This window comes from Panthera tigris, chromosome F2 (genome assembly GCF_018350195.1).
Source record: "Panthera tigris isolate Pti1 chromosome F2, P.tigris_Pti1_mat1.1, whole genome shotgun sequence".
In the NCBI taxonomy this organism is placed as follows: domain Eukaryota; kingdom Metazoa; phylum Chordata; class Mammalia; order Carnivora; family Felidae; genus Panthera; species Panthera tigris.
In genome coordinates this window covers 8,593,806-8,613,579 of record NC_056676.1, presented here as the reverse complement: position 1 = coordinate 8,613,579, position 19,774 = coordinate 8,593,806, and the positions used below count along the sequence as shown (strand labels likewise).

At 42.8% G+C, this 19,774-nt stretch overlaps 1 protein-coding gene, 1 long non-coding RNA gene and 1 other non-coding gene across 3 annotated transcripts; 2 read left to right on the top strand and 1 right to left on the bottom strand.

Annotated features, from left to right (window-relative positions):
* The first annotated feature begins 980 nt into the window (after positions 1 to 980).
* On the top strand, positions 981 to 2,289 carry RPS20 (ribosomal protein S20). Its single transcript, NM_001290591.1, is given in 4 exon segments — positions 981 to 1,082; positions 1,291 to 1,390; positions 1,696 to 1,769; positions 2,076 to 2,289. Coding segments are annotated over 4 exon segments (360 nt in total). The 5' UTR covers positions 981 to 1,079; the 3' UTR covers positions 2,259 to 2,289.
* On the top strand, positions 1,563 to 1,626 carry LOC122235175. The gene has a single exon (XR_006213309.1). It is a non-coding gene; the product is annotated as a small nucleolar RNA U54 (small nucleolar RNA).
* Positions 2,290 to 9,938: 7,649 nt separating the features above from the next.
* Positions 9,939 to 12,485, bottom strand: LOC122234876. The gene is made up of 3 exons (XR_006212841.1): positions 12,383 to 12,485; positions 10,971 to 11,175; positions 9,939 to 10,347 (listed from the first exon to the last, which is right to left on the bottom strand). It is a non-coding gene; the product is annotated as an uncharacterized LOC122234876 (long non-coding RNA).
* Positions 12,486 to 19,774: the final 7,289 nt, after the last annotated feature.

Genomic DNA, 19,774 nt, shown 5'->3' with positions numbered 1-19,774 from the left:
TACCCTTCCTTCTGCCCTGCACCAAAACCCACCGTCCCTATGTCGTTCTACTTAACCACTCTGCCATTTTTCAGTACACGTGTCCTCGTTATGCTCTCTCTCCTGGCAGAGTGGTTAAGTAGAACGACATAGTGATGCCAAGTCAGTTGACCGCTCTTAAGTTTTTCCACTGTACTTTGTCCCATACACTCAGGCGATCCCGAAGGGTCTTTTCCGATGTTACCTTATCCGAACAGAGAGGGGATACATGTTTAGAGTTAGGGAGAGAGCCTGGGTCGCCAGGATGGGCCTCTGGAGGCACAACACGCTCCAGGATAATCCCAGCAGCCAGGCATCACGTTCCCGGAGGGAAAGAGCCCAAGTTCAGGTGCTTTCTAGAAACGGATTACATGCTTCTACCGGTCTGCGAAGCCAGAAGGCAAAGTATCACGAAAAGGTATTTCAGGCTATGAAAACAACGGCCTACTCACTTTAAAAACAACACGCCCAGCTTGTCAGTCATTTTTCCCAATACCCAGGTGAGTTACACTCAGAGATGTTACCCACCTGCTCAGAGAACGAGTGATTCGGTTTGTATGGGAAGAAACATTTGCGCTGTAAAAACCACAGGAGTCATTTTGATTTTGCAGAGACCAGGGGCAGGGGCGCCCGGCAGAAGAGTTTCTCAGGTTTTAGATCGCAATCTCCCGGTCATCTCTCCCAGGCGGTTAAAGGACCGCGGTGGTGACAGCGCTGGCGTGGACGCCACCTCGCGGGGCTCTGACTCCTCCCGGCCGAAAGGGGGCGCCCGCAGCCGCACCTTTCCCGCCAGCTCGTCGGGCGCTCCAGCCCCGGCTCGCGCAGCCGCCTCCGTAGCCCTGAGGGCAGTTCCTCTTCCGGGGCAGTGCGGAGACTCGTGCGGGACCCGGATGCAGACGGGAGCGCAGCTATATAAGTGCCGCGCAGGCCACAAGCCCTTCTCTTTGAGGAAGACGCGGTCGCGGCCGGAGCGCTGCTTTGGAGGCCCCCGCGCCTGCTCCTGACTCACCGCTGTTCGCTCTCGCCGAGGAACAAGTCGGTCAGGAAGCCGCGCCGCAGCCATGGTGAGACGGGGGGCGGCGCCGCGCGGTTCGGAACGTGGCGGGACTGGGTCCCTTGTTGGGACGCTTGCCGGGCTGGGCGGAAGCGGCGAAGGCGCGAGCCTCGCTTACCCGGGAAAGGGGCTCCTGAAGTGGTGGAGGAGCCTGGGGAGACGCGATGCAGCGTGTTTCTAGGCTTTTAAAAGACCTGTGTTCATCTGTGTAATGCTAGGCTTTTAAAGACACCGGGAAGACCCCCGTGGAACCGGAGGTGGCGATTCACCGAATTAGAATCACTCTAACCAGCCGCAACGTAAAATCTCTGGAGAAGGGTCAGTACGGTGGCTTTGGGCAAAAAAAAATGAAATAAAATAAAAAAACGATGAATTTGACTTGTTGCTGTTCAGGATCGACTCGGAAAAGTCAAGTGACAAGTTGTTTAACTTGCAAAGGGAAAATGAGAAGGATCCCCCCCTTAACTGTTGGTGCCTCTTAAATCCTTGTTGGCGATGAGGAAATAAGTGTGTTGAGTTATGATGATAGTTTTATACGCTATTCTGAGCCAGCATCAGTTCAGGTTTCTTAGGGCTGCTTTGGCTGTTGGGACGAACTGAAAGATGCTTTTGTTTCCCTGTAGTGTGTGCCGACTTGATCAGAGGCGCCAAGGAAAAGAATCTCAAAGTGAAAGGACCGGTTCGGATGCCCACGAAGGTGAAATGAGTCAGAGGGGTGGGAAAACCACACAACCCGAGAGAAGAGCGGTTAGAGTTTGTCCACGTTGAGTACCGGGTGTTTACAGGTCGCCGGGGAAGTTTTGCTCTGGGTTCCTGGGTGGGTGCGGCGCTCGCAAGGGCACCGGGCGGGCTGAGTGGACACGGACTTGCCCTTGCAGGTCGGTGCCAGGAGAGGGGTGATGCCCCCGGGAGTAATCCCAGGGAACGGGCGCAACGGTCTTCCGCATGTTTAGAGAGCAGCGTAAAGCCATAAACGCTTGGTTTCCTTTGTCTTTTGTTGCAGACTCTGAGAATCACTACAAGAAAAACTCCTTGTGGTGAAGGTTCTAAGACTTGGGATCGTTTTCAGATGAGGATCCACAAGCGGCTCATTGATTTGCACAGTCCGTCTGAGATTGTTAAACAGATTACTTCCATCAGTATCGAGCCAGGCGTTGAGGTGGAAGTCACCATCGCAGATGCTTAAGTCGGCCTTTTAATAAATTGGTTATCAGTTAAATCTCGTTGACTTTCATTCGTAATGCCATCAGATTTTAGCAGTATGCATTTGTGCCACGAAGTTTAGTCCATCTTGCAGGTGGACTGGCCAGAATTAGGTGAATGTCCTGGGGTGGTCTCGCTTGTTCTCATTAGGCCTCTTAGAGGCCACGGAAGCCCTTCGCACTTGACATCACTTGAGAACTGCGTTGTGTTCACGCAACGCGTGACATCTTCAGGATTGACAAACCTACGGCTGCATATTGGAGCTTTTTCAAAGGATGTGTCTGGATCCTACCCCCAAATTCTAAATTGATGGGTCACAGGGTGCTGCAAATCTAAAGTTTCTGGGATGCAGCTATGACTTGAGAACCTAATGTATTCTGGTGGGTAGGTAACAAGGGAAACAGTAAGTTCTGCCAGTTAATGTTACTCCTCCTGAAGACCAGGCTAAAGAGTAAACAGATGTTTTGGGAACATTTGCGGTTTTGCAGGCAGGTGTTTTATATTTTAGAAGAACGGGTTGAAAAAAGTAAACCTGGCACTTGTTAGCCTTTAGGTTATATCTATAAAAGTATTTTATATACCGTCCTTGGAGTTTTGATTTGATATGTAGACCATTTAACATGGAGCTATGCTGACATGTAGTTTATATATAAATACTAGTTAATTTTAGGAGTGAAAAGCATGTCCTGTAGGCCAAATTTATTTAGCCAAACCATTATTGGCACAGTAACGGATAACGTAGCTATCAGGCTCTGTTAGTGCTTTATTTTCTTGAATGTGTCTCGGGAGAATGCTGATGTTCCAGTATTGAGATTTTTTGCTTTTTGAAACTTATAATCAGATGGATATCTTTAATAGGTCTAGTTTTCTACTAGAGAAAATTGCCAAAAATATTTTGACAAAAGTAAACATTTTTGCAAATTACAAAATGCCCTGAAAGTCATCGTGATCGTATTTGCTATGCTTACTAGGATAACAGTGATGAAATTAATGCCTTTCCTCTAGGTTTGGGCTTAGACCTTCACTTTGCTGCACTATCTTGTCCACTGTCTTCAGTTAACTGTGTGCGTTCAAATTGAACTTGAGCTCAGATTGCTCTATACATCCAGTTGTGTGCTAGATACCTGTGCACCTCCCAAGCTCAAACTGGACATGCCTAAAATGGAAATCTCTCCCTGCTCAAAACCCTTCTCTTAGACCTCAACATTTTGGACTGAAGGGATTTGAGTGGAACTGACAGGAACGAATTACGCCAAGCTGATGAACTCACAAATTCCGGTAGTTTAATTAGTTTGGGAAACTAAAAAATTCAACTGTAACTTTAATAAACATTGGCCATAAACATGCTACTTGAAGAATTAAGCAGGGAGTCTAGTTAAGGTTCCTGGGGTAAGCAAGCAGTGAGTGATCCATTCTTTACAGAGAGGCTGGTGTTCTTGGTTTAGAAGTGAAGGAATTCTTGATCAGAAGCCAAGTAGTGAGCCCCTGACCTGTCCTCTAACCCAACTTGAAGATTTCTCTACACTGGGGACCCCTGCTGAGAGCTGTTGACTTACCAGTTAAGATCATTTTAATATTCAGTACCTGGTAATGTGTGGCCTTCACACAAATACCTACAAGCTTGTTTTGATGATCAAAGTTGCAGCATAGAAGTCTCTGGAATATACTCAATATCCTGAGAATTGTTTGAAAAACGATCTTCTGTGAAAACGTTGAAGTCATTTAGGACTAAAGAACAGGTTGATTGTGAAAAGTGTGCCTCAGTACATCGGAAGATGTTGAAAACAGCTTTATGGCCTTCACGACAGTTGTGAATTTTAGGTGATGTGCCAGAGTAAGTAATACATGAGCATTTGTGAAGTTTCCCACTCAGTTGGAGCGGTCTTTAAGTTACAGCTATTTAGCCTGTGATACAGCCAAAACACAGCACTTAAAATTTGGGGAACTGCTGTCGTCTTCCATTCCTCAAACATTTAAAAACATCTGTAGTACTTGGAAACAAAACCCATGCAGGACCTTGGGATATTTAGTACTGACCTAAAGATAGGTTAAATAGTGGTCGTGGTGCCAGTGAGCCTTAGAGGCCAACTTGTATGGATTAGGGATGTAAAGAAACACTGGAAGTTGGGAGTTTGGATTTACAGAGTACTTACAACTGTGAGCTGTAAACATAAGGCAAGAGAAACCACCCTGGCTGTGCGTTTGCTGGATCACGTCCTCACCTGACATTCCTAAGTGCAGGTGTACAAGCTCTGTGGCTATAAAGTGAACAGGCAAGAGAACGTAGAAGTAGAAATTCTTGGCCGTGAGCAGTCAGATCTGCTGCAAACGTCATTATTTGGATAAGTGGGCTTGATAAGATACTGCTTTGGGACTCGTGCAAAACACTTAGTAACTATCTCAAGACCATATATGGGTGTTCCTTTCTCCAGGGGATATTTTCCAACCAAACCAAGACTGGCTCGCTAAGGGCATAGATTTCTCGCGCCTGGACCTCGATTCCCAGAGGGCAGGGTACGCTGCTGGTCAATGGTATTCGGTCAAATTACGCTTCATTAGAGAAGTACACGTGAATCCCCAGAGGCGTGGCCTTTCTAACCATCCTCCTTCAAAAAAGTGAATGTGTAGATCTAACTATACTGGAGAACCTGGCCAGGCCAAAGCTTTATTTTTTTGAAAATAAGAGGAGCCAAATTAATTTACTTCATTCCAGGAATAGTATAGTTCACTTATATAGCAAGTTCAACTTTTAGAACGAGAGAAGTGAATCCTTCCGTACATTTTGTTCTGTAAACTGCCTTTTTTTCTTTACATAGAACCTACCCTAAGAGGTATTGTTAATATTGTATTATTCAAAACTTTTCATGTACATAAAAGTGTATGTAATCATAATCTACTCTTTATATAAAGTCTATCTTTCTTTAAAAAATACAAATGAGAATACTTAACGTAAATTATTTTTATCATTATATATCTGGGATAAGTTTCTATAGCAGCACATAACCATTTCTTTTAATGAATGTTGCATTATATGGATGCACCTGAATTTAGTTAAATAACCAGGATTTATTTAATAATTACTCATTTGAAGAATTAGTCATTTATTTAAGAACATTTACTATATTCAGGTATGACTTTGTCTAAGTCACTTTGATTCCACCTTGATTCCACTCTTAGTCTACGTTTTCACATAATTATGTGAACTATTGGAATCTTAATTCAGATGGTTTTCAGCCAGTTCTCGGGGTATTGAATGTATTCCAAAGACTTCTTTGCTGCAATATACGTCAATCATCAAAACAAGCTTGTAGGTATGTATACAAGAGAAGAGATAAAAGAGAAATAGATATTTCTGCCCTAAGATTCCAGAATTTTTAATTTTAAGTTGTTACCAAATTGGTGCCCTTGAGTGATTGCACCCATTTATATTCCTACTAGTAGTGGAAGTGCAATAACGTCCATCTGGTGGACAAAAAAAAATGTATCTGTTTTATCTCTGCCCTCCATTTGTTGAGTTTCTCTTTCTGGGGCTCCTATTGATTGGGTGACCTGGAGGTCCTGTATGTCTGTTAGCTTTCTTTCACAGGCTCTTTTAGTCTTTTTTAATTTCACAGTGTGGGATTATTTCTTTGACTTTCTCATCTAGCACTTTTGTTTAATTTTTCATTTTGATAATCTTGAGGTTTTTTTTTTTTTTTTTAACTCCTCCGTTCTGGTAAATTTCAAACATAGAAGTAGAGGGAATGGTATAATGAATCCATTCAGCTTTAAGAACTGCCAACAGTTTTCATGTATAACTTCATTCTCTCCCCCAACCAACCTTCAAATTATTTTGAAGTTAATCCCAAACATTATATTATTGTATACACACATTTTTCAGTGTCTACAGGACTCTTAATTATTACTTTGTAATTATTTACCTTGTTTTTTCAGTTTAGTAGTGTTAAGTGTGTTCACTTTGCTGTGCAACAGATCTCCAGAAGTTTTCCATCATGCAAAACAAACTATACCCAGAGTTTGACTACTTTAGATACTTCATAGACATGAAATCCTACAGATTTTCTCTTTGTGACTGGCTTACTCCATTTAGCATAATGTCCTTAAACTTCAGCTTTGTGCCATATGACAAAATCTCTTTCCTTTTAAAGGCTGAATATTTCATTGCATGTACATACCACATTTTATTCATTTATCCCTCAATGAACATTTGAGTGGCCTCCACCTTTTGACTATTGTGAATAATGCTGCACTGAACACAGGAGTATTAATACCTCTTCCAGATCTGGCTCTCGATTCTTTTAGGTGAATACTCAGAAGTGGGATTGCTGGATCATATGGCATAACTTTGTATTTTTCATTTTTTAGGAACCTCCATTACATTTTCCATAGCAGCTGCACCAATTTACCTTCTCACCAAGGGTTGCAATGTCTCCACATCCTCGACAACACATTTTCTGTTTTGGGTTTTTAATTTGTTTTTTGTTATAGTAGCTATCCTAATGGGTGTGAGGTGGTACCACACTGTGTTTTGATTTGCATTTCTCTAATGATTAGTGAAGTTGAGCATCTTTTCTTACACTTGTTAGCCATTTCTGTATCTTTTGAGAAATATCTATGCAAGTTATTTGTCCATTTATTAATCAGGTTATTTATGTTCTTATTGGGTTGTAGGAGTTCTTTCTATATTCTGAACATTTAACTCATTATTGTGCGATTTGCAAATATTTTCTCCTATTCTATAGGTTGCCTATTCACTGCTGATTGTTTCCTTTGATGTGCAGGCTTTTTTTAAGTTTGGTACAGTCCCATTTGTCTACTTTGCTTTTGTTGTCTATGCTTTTGGGTGTCGTATCCAAGAAATCATTGCCAAATCCCTTGTCATGAAACTTTGTTTTCTTCCGGGAATTTTGTAGTGTAGGTATTAGTTTAAATATTTTTCTGTGTGAGACAGAGCGTGCGTATGTGCAGGGCAGGGGCAGAGGGAGAGGGAGAGAGAATATCTTAAGCAGGCTCCGTGCTCAGTGCAGAGTCCAATGTGGGGCTCAACCCCACCACTGAGAGATCGTGACCTGAGCCAAAATCGAGTGGGATGCTTAACTGCTGAGCCATCCAGATGCCCCTAGTTTAAGTCTTTAATTTTGAGTTAATTTTTGAATATGGCTTCACAGTTTTGCATGTAGATATCCAGTTTTTCCAGCACCATCTGTTAAAGAGACTGTCCTTTCCCCCGCTGTGCGTTCTTGGCACCCTGATTGAAAATCATTTGACCCTATACATGAGGGTCAAGGCATCCTTGCATTCCAGGAAAAAATCCCTCTTGGTCATGGTGTGTAATCCTTTTAATATGCTGATGAGTTTCGTTTGCTACTATTTTGTTGAGGATTTTTGCATCAGTATTCATCAGGGATATTGGTCTGTAGGGTTTTTTTATTAAGGTATAATTGACATATAACTTAATAGTTTCAGGTGTGTAAGGTAAGATTTAATATTTGTATATATAGTCTGTAGTTTTCCTGTAGTGTCTTATTGGAGTAATGCTGTCCTTAAGAATGAGTCTGGAAGTATTCCCTTCTCTTTGGTTTGTTAGAGGAGTTTGAGGATTGGTGTTAATTCTTCTTTAAATGTTTGGTAGCATTCCCCAGTGAAGCCATCTGATCCTGGGCTTTTCTTTGTTGGTAGGTTTTGATTACAGATTTAGTCTCCTTACTAGTCTGTTTCAATTTTTTATTTCTTCATGATTCAGTCTTAGTACGTTGTGTATTTCTAAGAATTTATCCATTTCCTATGGGTTATCCAGTTTGTTGGCATGTAAGTGTTCATAGTATTCTCTCATAATCCTTTTTGGAGTTTTTAAAAATATTTATTTATTTATTTATTTATTATGAGACGGAGTCGGGGAGGGGTAGAGACAGGGGGAGACACAGAATCCAACACAGGCTCCAGGCTCTGGGCTGTCAGCCAAGAGCCCAACATGGGGTTCAAACTCACAAACTGAGGTCATGACCTGAGCCAAAATCAATGCTCAACCAACTGAGCCACGCAGGTGACCCAATCCTTTTTGGTTTTGTGGCATTAGTTGTGATGTCCCAGGTTTCAATTCTGATTTTACTTATTTAAATATTTTTTTCTTTTTTTGAAATTAATCTAGCTAAAGGTTTTTAAATTTTGTTGATCTTTTCAACAATCCAATTCTTAGTTTTGTTGATACCCTATCGGGGTTTTTTCTATTCTCTATTTTGTGTATGCTCTCATCTTTAGTATTTTCCTCATGCTAACTTTTGAGTTTCTTTTTCTTTCTCTAGTTGAGATGTAAAGTTAGATTACTGATCTGAGACTTTCTTAATGTAAGCGTTTACACCTATAATCTTCCTTGTTGGTACTGTTTTCACTTTATCTCATACATTTTGGTGTGTTGTGTTTCCATTCTCATTTGTCTCCTGGTATTTTCTAATTTCCCTTGTGAATTCCTTGACCAAAGAACTTGACTAAATTGGTTTTTTTGAATTCCAGAAAGTTGAACTCGCAAATCTGTTTCCATTTTCTTTGTTATTTATTCCTTGGTTTTCCTCTATGATAGTTTCAGTGAGGTCTCTAGGCAGAGATGAAGCAACTATCTGTGCTCAGTCTGCTGCAACCCTGAGCTGAGATTTAACTGATTCTTAACGTTTCTTGAGCATCTGTTTTATATAGATAACCCATATAGGACATTTGTCATTAACAAGAACGGTAGAGTGGCATTGTGCTGAAAGGTAGGGGCTCCTGAACCAGACCATCTGGGTTCTAAATTTGGCTTTTCTCTTTTCTAGCTGAGACTTTGGTTAGGTATGTTCCTTACATTCTTGTATATGAGTTTCTTCACCAATCAAATGAGAATACTAAAAATCCCTTATGGAGTTATTCAAAGATGAAATGAGTTAATATTTTTAATGTACTTAGGTGAGTGATTGGCATAGAGTAAGAACTATTTCAATATTTGAAATTGAATAAATTTGAATTTCAGAAAATGAAATGCATCTGAGAATGTGGCCCCTTGAATTTGTCTCACTCATACCTGGTACAGAGTTCCTCGAATACAACAAGATTTAAAACATTTTTTTTTCTGCTTAGAGGTCAACTAAGTTGAGTGGTGACAATTTTTGCACTTAAGTAGGTAGTTAATAAAAAAAACGAACTTAAGTAAGTTTGAATGACTGTGTGTATCTCTGACAAGATATACAGGCGTCACAGTCGCGACTGAAAGGAAATCACAGAAAGTCCGACTAACAGAGTCAAGAGGCACAACCTGGCCAAGGGAACACTCAAGGAAACAGATTACAAACGTTTGTTTCCTTCATTTTTATTAACCCTTGCATTCGCACAATATTTCAGCCAAAGCTTGAGGAAAGTAAGAACCCGACCTATTGAAAGCTCAACCAAAAGACTAATAAAATAGTCAGCCAAAGATACAGTTCTACAAAATTGCAATATTTTTTAATGTCTGTTTATTTTTGAGAGAGAGAGAAAGGCAGAGTGCAAGCAGGGGAGGGGCAGAGAAAAAGAGGGAGACACAAAACCCGAAGCAGGCTTCAGGCCCAGAGCTGTCAGCACAGAGCCCGACGCGGGGCTTGAACTCGCAAATGGTAAGATCATGACCTGAGCTGAAGTCGAAGCTCAACCAACTGACCCACCCAGGCCCCCCCGCAATATTTTTTGGAAACAACTTTTGACATTGTTTTCCTGTAAGCATTTGACAGGTGTTTTTAATCACACAGTATTCATTAGTTGTTCACTTACAATTTGGCACATTTGCATTATGAAGCCTCAAGTGTTTTCATTTCTAAAAAGGTCAGCACTGTGGGCTTAAGTCTTTTTCAAAGATAAATCCCATTAAACTTTGCTTTACAAAAAAATGAAAGAAGACCCACAAGAGCAAAACTGAGGAAGGAGAAATCAACCATTACACTAAAACCAGGAAGACCGATTTATCGCAGTTCAGTCCTTTGTTGCCACGATGCCAGAAAATGAGGTTGACACATGTTCTTTAAAGATTCTTCTTGTTTTTCTTTTGAAATAATCTCGAACTTACAGAAAAGCTGCAAGAACAGTACAAAGAACATTTTGTCAACCGTTTGGGTAAAGGTGGTCGACATGACACTCCATCACCCCCAAAAACACTTCAGTGTATTATTTCCGGCACAAAAATGCATTCTCCACAACCATAATACAGCCGTTAAAATGAGAATATTCACGCTGATAACGTTAGCTCCGTGCAGTCCTCACATCTCCTCCAAGTTTTGCCGGTCGTTCCAATTTTGCCCCTTAGAGCACAGGGATCCCGATAACAGTCAGGCATCCCATTGAGTTAACAGATCCTGTGTGTCTCATTTAGCCCGGAACGGTTCCTTGGTGTCCCTTTGACCGTCATGCCCCTGACGCTTCTGAAGGTTCCAGGCACCGAAATTTGGATTCTTTCCTTACCCCACGTGGGCTGCGGCACCTCATTCGGGGCTGCCTCCTGCAAGCGTGCCCTCCTGCACCGAGACCCTCCACTTGGGCCGGACGCCCCAAGCCCGGCTGCCCTTGCCATCGCAGTGACGCCACCTCACCCTGCTCGGGCTCCGGCACCCTGGCACCGGGGCCCCCCACCCAGGCAGCACCCCTCACCCCACTGAGGCGACAGCACCTTGCGCCAGGCAGCCCCTCCACGGACACCCACCTCACCCTGCTCCGGTGCTGACAGCCTGCAATGCGGACGTCGCGGCGCCCCACTCCCCGGGCGGCTGGTCTCACGCAAAGGCTGACTTGCTCAGGGAGAGAGGGATCACGGGAAAAAGGACAAGCTTCGGATGGTGTTCAGAAACGCGTCTTAGTATCTGTAGGTGAGTCGTAGCCGAACCGGCTGACGAACTGAAGTCCTTTTACTTAAGCAGAAAGCACAAACCGTAAGCACAGAAGCGTTCTTGTTTACATCATGAATCCCAAAGGAGTATTTTGAAGTGTTAAAACGGGTGGTCACATTTGACTGTGATTATTTTAAAAACATGAGCAGAGAATTCACTCAGTCTTCAACATTTTCTATGTATACACAAAAATGAAACCAATAAAAATTATCGTATAAGACATTTAAATTAGTAAGCTGTTATTATATAATTTGGGTTCCTGTTTTATAATGATGTGTTAGTGTTCTCCAGAGAAACAGAACCAATAACTTCTATATACATGACATTTATTGAAATATATGAAATTTATTGTAAGGAATTGGCTCATGTGATTGTGAATGCTGACTAGTCCCAAGATCTGCAGGGTGAGTCAGCAAGCAGAGACCCGGGAGAGCCAGTGGATTAGTTCCAGTCTCAGTCCAAAGGCCGGAGAACCAGGAGCAATAACGGTATAGTTCCAGTCTGTAGGCCCATAGGCTGAAGATCTGGAAAGAGACAACGTTTCGGTTCAAGTCTGAAGACAGGAAAAAGCCAGTGCCCCAGCTCAAAGTCAGGTAGGAGGAAGTCCCTCTTACTCCCGGGAGGGTCAGCATTTTTGTTCTATTTGGGCATTCGAGTGATTGGGTGAGGCCCACCCATGTTGGGGTGAGGGGCAATCTGCTTTACTCAGTGTACTGATTTAAATGTCAATCTCAGGGCCACCTGGGTGGCTCGGTCTGTGAAGCGTCTGACTTCGGCCCAGGTCGTCATCTCACAGTTCGTGAATTCGAGCCCCGCATCGGGCTCTGTGCTGACAGCTCAGAGCCTGGAGCCCGCTTCGGATTCTGGGTCTCCCTCTGCCTCTGTCCCTCCCCCCTTCGCACTCTGGCTCTGGCTCTCTCTCTCTCAAAATAAATAAACATTAAAACTTTTTTTAAAATGCCAATCTCATCCCAAAACAACCTCACAGAAGCACCCAGAATAATATTAGGCCAAATATCTGGGCCCCTCATGAGACGTCTAGTCAAGTTGACATATAAAAATTAACCATCACAAATGGCAAGCTACATGTTCCTACAGGAAACCCTCTCGTGATTACTGCCAGTCCAGACCACCATCCCTTCTTTTTTTTTCCTCTTTCACCTATAACCTAAAGTTTAACATCTTCCTGTTTATAAGTATGCAATTCAGTAGTGTGAAATATACTCACATTGTGGTGAAAGCAGATCTCCAGAACTTTTTCATTCTGCAAAACTGAAACTCTATATTCATCACACAACAACTCCCTTTTCCCCCACCTCCTGGCCCCTCGGCCACCGTGCCACTTTTCTGTTTCTCAGAGTTTGACTATGTCGGATACCTCACAGAAATGAAATCATAATGGTATTTGTCAGTTTGTGACTGCCCATGTCATTTAACATAATGTCCTCAAGGCCTACCTACGTTGTAGTATTTGACAGGATTTTCTTTCTTTTTAAGGCTAATATTCCACTGTGTGTACCACATTTTCTTTCTCTATCAATGGACATTTTGGTTGTTTCTACTTCTTGGCTACCATGAATAGCGTTGCTATGAACATGGAGGTGCAAACAGTTCTTCAAGACCCTCCTTTCAGTCCTTCGGGGTAAATTTCCAGAAGTAGGATTGCTGGATCGTATGGTCTACCATTCACTTCTTACGTGGGTTATTGCGGTCGCCTCATTCCCTGTCTCTTGTGCCCAACCACAGGCTCTTTCTATTTTTTTCCATATGTGCTAAAATTATCCTTCAGATATTTAAATCGGGTCACGTAATTTTTTCTGTGTAAACTGCTCCAATAGAGACATCGAGTTCCTGCTTGAGATGTACAGAACTAGAAAAAGAGCCACTCCCAAACTTACAGCAGTAAGAAAGCAAAAAACCCCTCAAATGCGTGACTTTTACTGAACTCATCAGGCTGCTGAGGTCTTAAGGCAACCAGATGGTGATCTAAGGCGACACAGGCGTTTTCTGGGAGAGGCCAGAGGCAAGCATCTGTTTGTCTGAGGCAGATGCAGCTGCTAAGAGGAACCAGACACTTTTCATCCTTTCTAATTTCTACGTTTCCGAAATCTTTCATCCTTTCTAATTTCTACGTTTCCAAAATCTCTGCATTAGGGAATTACATTCTGAACGGTAATTTTACAGACAACTAAAGTAGAGTCCTTTAACTTCTAAATATTTTCTTCTACCCATTTGCAATGAAAGGTTTCTAAAATGTGCTGTACTCCGCCCCGCTTTATTGGACCAAGGACATATACCAGTTATTGGGCTTTTGTAAGCTACACGATCTAGAACAGGTGCTGTACCGCGCTAGAAGGCTATCCTGTCCTCCAGGACGTCGTACCGTGAGAGGCCCTTGAGTGCATTTAAAGAGATCATCCTCCGGGCGCCAGAGTGGCTCAGTCAGTTAAGCGTCCAACTCTTGAGTTTGGCTCAGGTCATGAGCTCATGGTTCGTGGAGCCCCGCATCGGGCTCCATGCTGACAGTGAAGAGACTGCTTGGGACTCTCTCTCCTCCCTCTCTGCCCCTACCCTGCTCTCTCTCCTTCTGTCACAGTCAATAAACTAAACTAAATAAATACATATAGACATACATTAATGAATAATCCTCTAGCTGTTCTTCTGTTCCTTCAGGAAAGCCCTTCAAGGCTGTCCTTCCCAGTGGCACAACACCTAGAGGAAAACCTTCTAGAGCAAGACAGAAGTCCCATTACCTTAGCTCTCAGATGAAAGGTACCAGTAGACCAAGTAGGAGTGGACTGGACTGGAACCCGTCTAGGTCCCTAGTGAGTCTTGTACCCTTATGACTGTGCTCACCTGCCCTCCAGGGTTTTGAGAGCATATCTGAGGAGCAATACACCCACTAAACTCAAGAGGGTATGCAAGCTTATCCAAATCTGATGATGATGCTTTCCTAGAATTCTGTGCGGTGTGGTACCACGAGTTCTTTCTTAACAAAGAGCTCTTTGCTTCGGATCTTTGGATCACCAGAAATCTGTGAATGGACTCCGGTGAATTCACTTTGAAATCATAGATAAAATTTTGTATAGGCTTATGCCTGACTTTTCTGGGAAGGAGTTCCAATATTTTCATCAGATTCTCAGAGGCAATGAAATAGGCTGAGATGTTACCCCTCTAACTCTGAAGAAAAAGAAGTGATGAAGTGAGTTACGTTGGTCTTTTACACAGGCTCAGTCTGGGCTGAGCATCAGGTATAAATACAAGTGCAAGGTTATCTCTATTGGATCAGCGTCTGACGCATATGTAAGTGTATATCACACTCGAGTTACAATGCTTCCCACAAGGGGCCCCCCAGATGGCTCAGTCGGTTAAGTGTCTGACTTTAGTTCAGGTCAAGATCTCATAGCTTGTGAGGTCGAGCCCCGTGTCGGGCTCTGTTCTGACAGCTCGGAACCTGGAGCCTGATTTGGATTCTGTGTCTCCCTCTCTCTCTGCCCCTCCCCTGCTCGCACTCTGTCTCTTTCTCTCTCTCTCTCAAGAATAAATAAATGTTAAAAGATATTTAAAAAGATACTGTTCCCCACACAATGTCCTACACCTTTCCTTTCTTCACTAATATATCAGGACATCATTTTAGGCATCTTATTTTTGTGTTTATGGAACTGTGCTAATCTTTTTCATGATCACGTGGGATTCTTATGTATGGCTACACCACAATTTATTTATCTAGCACCCCACTGATAGATACCTAGATTTTTTTATTGTAGTTTTGTTGTTGTTGTAAACCAATGAAGCGCTGCATATCTTTGTACATACGGCTTTGCACAATGTATGGCGGTGCCTTTTTGCTCATTCCCTTCAGACACAGGGCATTATTAATATCTTTTGGGCATTTTCCAGAATGATAGGTAAAACTAGGTGTTGTACTTTGCTTTTTATGTATTCCCTTAAAGATTTCCATATATTCATGGAGCATTTGTGTTTATTTTTCCATAAAATATATGTTTACATTTGCCCCAATAAATATATCTTTATATGTTACCTGTTATAAAAGTGAGAAGCCCAGAGTGACATGGGCTACAGCCCCCATTTCTCAGTGGATATGAAATTTGATCCTACTCTAGAACAAATTACTCATGCATCTATTTTCTTTTTTCAATTTGTTTTTGCAGGATCTGTTATGGTAGCTAGAAATCTGATAGAAAAGTCAATTGCCAAAAGAGTAATGATACACTGATGCACTGAGTAAAGATATATTAATATCCAAAGTAATATTTCAGGAAATACCAGGAACAGAACACATTACTAATAAAAACTTCTTTTTTGTAATGTTCATTTATTCTTGAGAGAGAGAGAGCACTCAAGCACGAGCAAGGGAGGGGCAGAGAGAGAGAGAAGGGGACACAGAACCCGAAGCAGGCTCCAGGCCTGGCTCGGGGCTCGAACTCCCGAACTGTGAGATCATGACCTGAGCCAAAGTCAGGCGCTTAACCACCCGGGCGCCCCAGGAATACAAATTTCTATAACATGACTTCAACTTAAGTATGAACTGACTTAAGGAAATGTTCATAGTAATTACCATATTTCTGTGGGGTTTTTAAAAGGTAAATAATGCTTTTCTTAATGTCTATTTATTTATTTTGAGAGAGAGTGTGTGAGCAGGGAAGGGGCAGAGAGAGAGAGAGAGAGAGAGAGAGAGAGAGAGAATCCCAAGCAGGCTCCACACTGTCAGCCCAGAGCCCAACTCGGGGCTTGATCTCACAAACGTGAGATCGTGACTTGAGCCCAAGTCAAGCGTCAGAGGCTTAACTGACTGAGCCACCCAGGCGCCCCTAAGGTAAAGAATGCTTGGCTGCAACTACAGCTCTCACTATTACCCACAGAGGAATAATTTTATGTCCTATAGGGAAAAGTTGTAAAACTTTAAAAGGGTTGTGATTTCTAAATGCAAACTTTGAAGTTTTCTTCTTGAAGTCATCTCCCTGCAAGTTTTTGGCAGTTGCACTACTCTTCATATTTTACTGGATTCTTTGAGCGTGTATTAAGGATGCGGTTCCATATGAAGAAGAAAGCTGAGCTCTGTGATGAAGGCAATGCTTAGTAGATCAGATGTTTTTCTGTAAATTTCAATATGGTTTTGATAAAATCATGGTTCCAAGTCAGTGAGTATTTGTTTTATTATTTGCACAGCTCAGAGCTAAATGTTTTGCCCCACTCACCTGGATTTGCCAAGGACCCATTAGCAATGTGAAATATAAGTAAGCATATGTTATATTGGGGGCCCGGAGGTGGGGTCTGGAGGTACTAAGGAGGAGACAGAAAACAGGTGAAGGAGTGTTCGAGGCAGAAGGTCCAGCTCGTAAGTGAGAAAGAGCATGGCATGTGAAAGGGGCTGGGAGAAATTGGGTGTGGATGAAATATCTAGCCTGGGATTCACGTGAGGAGACGGAGAGTGCTGGAGAGGTAAGACGGGTCAGGTCATGCAGAGGATTTATTCTATGCTAAGGACTGTAGACTTTATCCTCAGAGAAAGAAGAGGACATTAGGGGGTTCTGGTCAGAAGAGTAAGATGATGAGATACAGTACTCAAAACGGATTGGAGGGGAGGGAGAAGCCTGAAGGCTGGAAGACCAATTCAAGAGCCCAGACAAGACACAACTGCAATGTTAACTAAAATAGCGGGAATTGGAATGGAGAGATTCTATCGCTGTGAGAAGTTTTCAGAAGGTAGAATCCACCATATTTGTAAATAGGTTGAATAGGAGGAAGAAGGTGTCTTGAGCACCTGATGTGGTGTCCTGAACACTGGAGAGCTGAGAGAGCATTTACAAAGAACACCAGGGAAGGTTCGGAGGGCTGGCTTGACCTATTAGAAGTGACCATGTGACATCCACGTGCAGGTACTTGGGAGATAGCTGGGGGTAAAATGGATCAGAAGACCTCTTTCTCAGGATAGAACTCTGGAGTGGAGCTCAGATATGGGAACCTCAGCACGAAGATAATTGCAGTCAGAGAGATCGAGGAGATGGCCCAGGGAGCATGTGTCTAGTGAGACAAGGTGGGCTGGATGGAACCTGAAGAATACAAATCCTGGTCAAGAAAACCAAGGGACTGTGGAATGAGGGAAGCCAAGGAAAACACTGCAGGAATGAGAGCGATGTCAACTGGGTCAAACAAGATGAGTCCATTAGATTTAGTAAAAACTTCCACAACTATCACTTCAAACAGCTGGTGGGGATGTGAGGGAGATTGTGAGAGGCTGGGGAGTGAGAGGAGGGTGAGAGAATGGAGGCAGTGAGCACAAATGAATCTTCTGGAGAGTTGGGCTGTAACAGAGATAAGAGAGACAGGGCTAGAGGCCAGCTGCGTGTGGTTGAGTGGACTTGGTGTTCTTCAGATTAACTTAAGGTGAGTTTAAAGGCTGATGGGAAGAGAAGCAAGAGTTGAACCCATGGGAGAAGGGGGTGGCAAGAGAAGGAGAAAGTGGTGAAGGATGACATCGTGGGAGAAGGAGATGGGAGGGTGAGGTTCATGAGAAGGTTGGGGGGATGGAGTCCAGAGACAGGTAGAGGGATTAACTTGAAGAGGAGGAGGGGCACCTTATGCTTTTCTGTTTTATGTAGAAGGAAAACCGTAAGGACAAGACCTACTGGGAGGTAAGTTTGTTTACTGCCTGAAGTTCAATAATTGCTCATCCATCGATTCCTAGTGTCTCTGTGAATGGAAGAGTCATGAGCACATGAGTAAGGAGTGAACTGTGGAGCCCAAGACTTGAAGAGAATGAGCAACGTGTGAAAAAGCTTAAGGGAGACCAGGAGAGAGATAGAGCCAACCAGAAAACAGGAGGATTTGGGGGTGGTAAGACTGATTTTACAATGGCACCAATCCAAGCCATTTTATTGCTTTTTCTGTAGTTCGTGATCAAGATTTAGAAATGGGGAAAGCAAATGGTTGTGTTGATCTGGGACCGGGCTTTTCCAGATCACGACAATGGTGGGAGATATAACAAGAGAGCGGAGAATATAAAAAATATTTCCAATAGCAAAAACACCCCAATAACTCCACTAAAAGGTAAGCTAAGAACTTGAATAGATGTTTTTCCAAAGAATACATATAAATAGTGAGCAGGTATATGAAAAGATACTCAACATCACTAGTCATCTGGGAAATGCAAATTAAAACAACAATAAGATACCATCTCACATCTGTTAGGATGGCCGTGATCCAAAAACTCAAACAGTGTTCATGAGGATGCACACTGTTGGTGGGAATGTTTGCAGGCGCCCCCACCCTGGAAAACCGTATGGAAGTCCTTCAAAAAATTAAAAATAGAGCTACCATCTGATCCAAAAATCCCACTCCGGATATTTATCCAAAAGAATTGAAGTCAGGATCTCAAACAGATATTGGCACTTACACGTTCATCGTAGCACTATTTACAACAGCCAAAATGTGGAAACATCCTGAGTTTTCTTGATGACAGACGAATGGATTTTTTAAAATACAGTATATACACACATCGGAATGTTATTCAGCCTTTAGGAAGGAAATCCTGGGGCACCTGGGTGGCTCAGTTAAGCACCATTCAGCTCAGGTCATGATCTCACGGTTCAAGAGTTCGAGCCCCACATCGGGTTCTGTGCTGACAGCTCAGAGCCTGGAGCCTGCTTCGGATTCTGTGTCTCCCTCTCTCTCTGCCCCTCCCCTGCTCGTGCTCTGTCTCTCATTCAAAGATAAACATTACCAAAAAAAAAAAAAAAAAAAAAAAGAAATCCTGGAGTATGTGACGACATAGATGAATCTCGAGGATATTGTGCTCAGTGAAGTAAACCAGTCACAGAAGGACAAGTACTGCATGATTTCACTTACCTTACACACACTTGCTAACAGATACATGAAAAAGCGTCCAACCGTATTAACCATCAGGTAAACGTAAATCAAAACTACAATGAGACATCACCTCACACCTGTCAGAATGGCTAAAATCAAAACCACAAGAAACAACAGGTGCTGGCGAGGATGTGGAGAAAAAGGAACCCTCAGTGCACTGGGTGGGAATGCAAACTGGGGCCGTCACCGTGGAAACAGTAGGGACGTGCTTCAAAAAGTTAAAAAGAGAACTACTTTATGATCCAGCTCGTGCACTACAGTGTATTTACCCCCCAAAATACAAGAACGCGAATCCAAAGGGAAACATGTTACCCCTATGTTTATAGAAGTATTATTTACAATAGCCAAGATATGGAAGCAGCCCACTGACGAATGGACGAAGAAGATGGGGTGTGTATATATAAACACACGAGGGAATATTATTCAGACATAAAAAAGAATGAAATCTTGTCATTTGCAAGGACATGGATGGAGAGAGTATAATGCTAAGCGAAATAAGTCCGTCAGAGGAAGATAAATACCATATGATTTCACTCAGATGTGGAATTTAAGAAACAAAACAAACAAGCAAAGGAAAAAAGAGAGAGAAAGAGAGAAACCAAGAAACAGACTCTTAACTGTAGAGAATAATCTCATGGTTACCGGAGGGGAGGGGGTGGGGCATGCGTGAAACAGGTGATGGGGATTAAGGGGGGGGGGGGCACTTGCCGTGATGAGCACCAGGTGACAT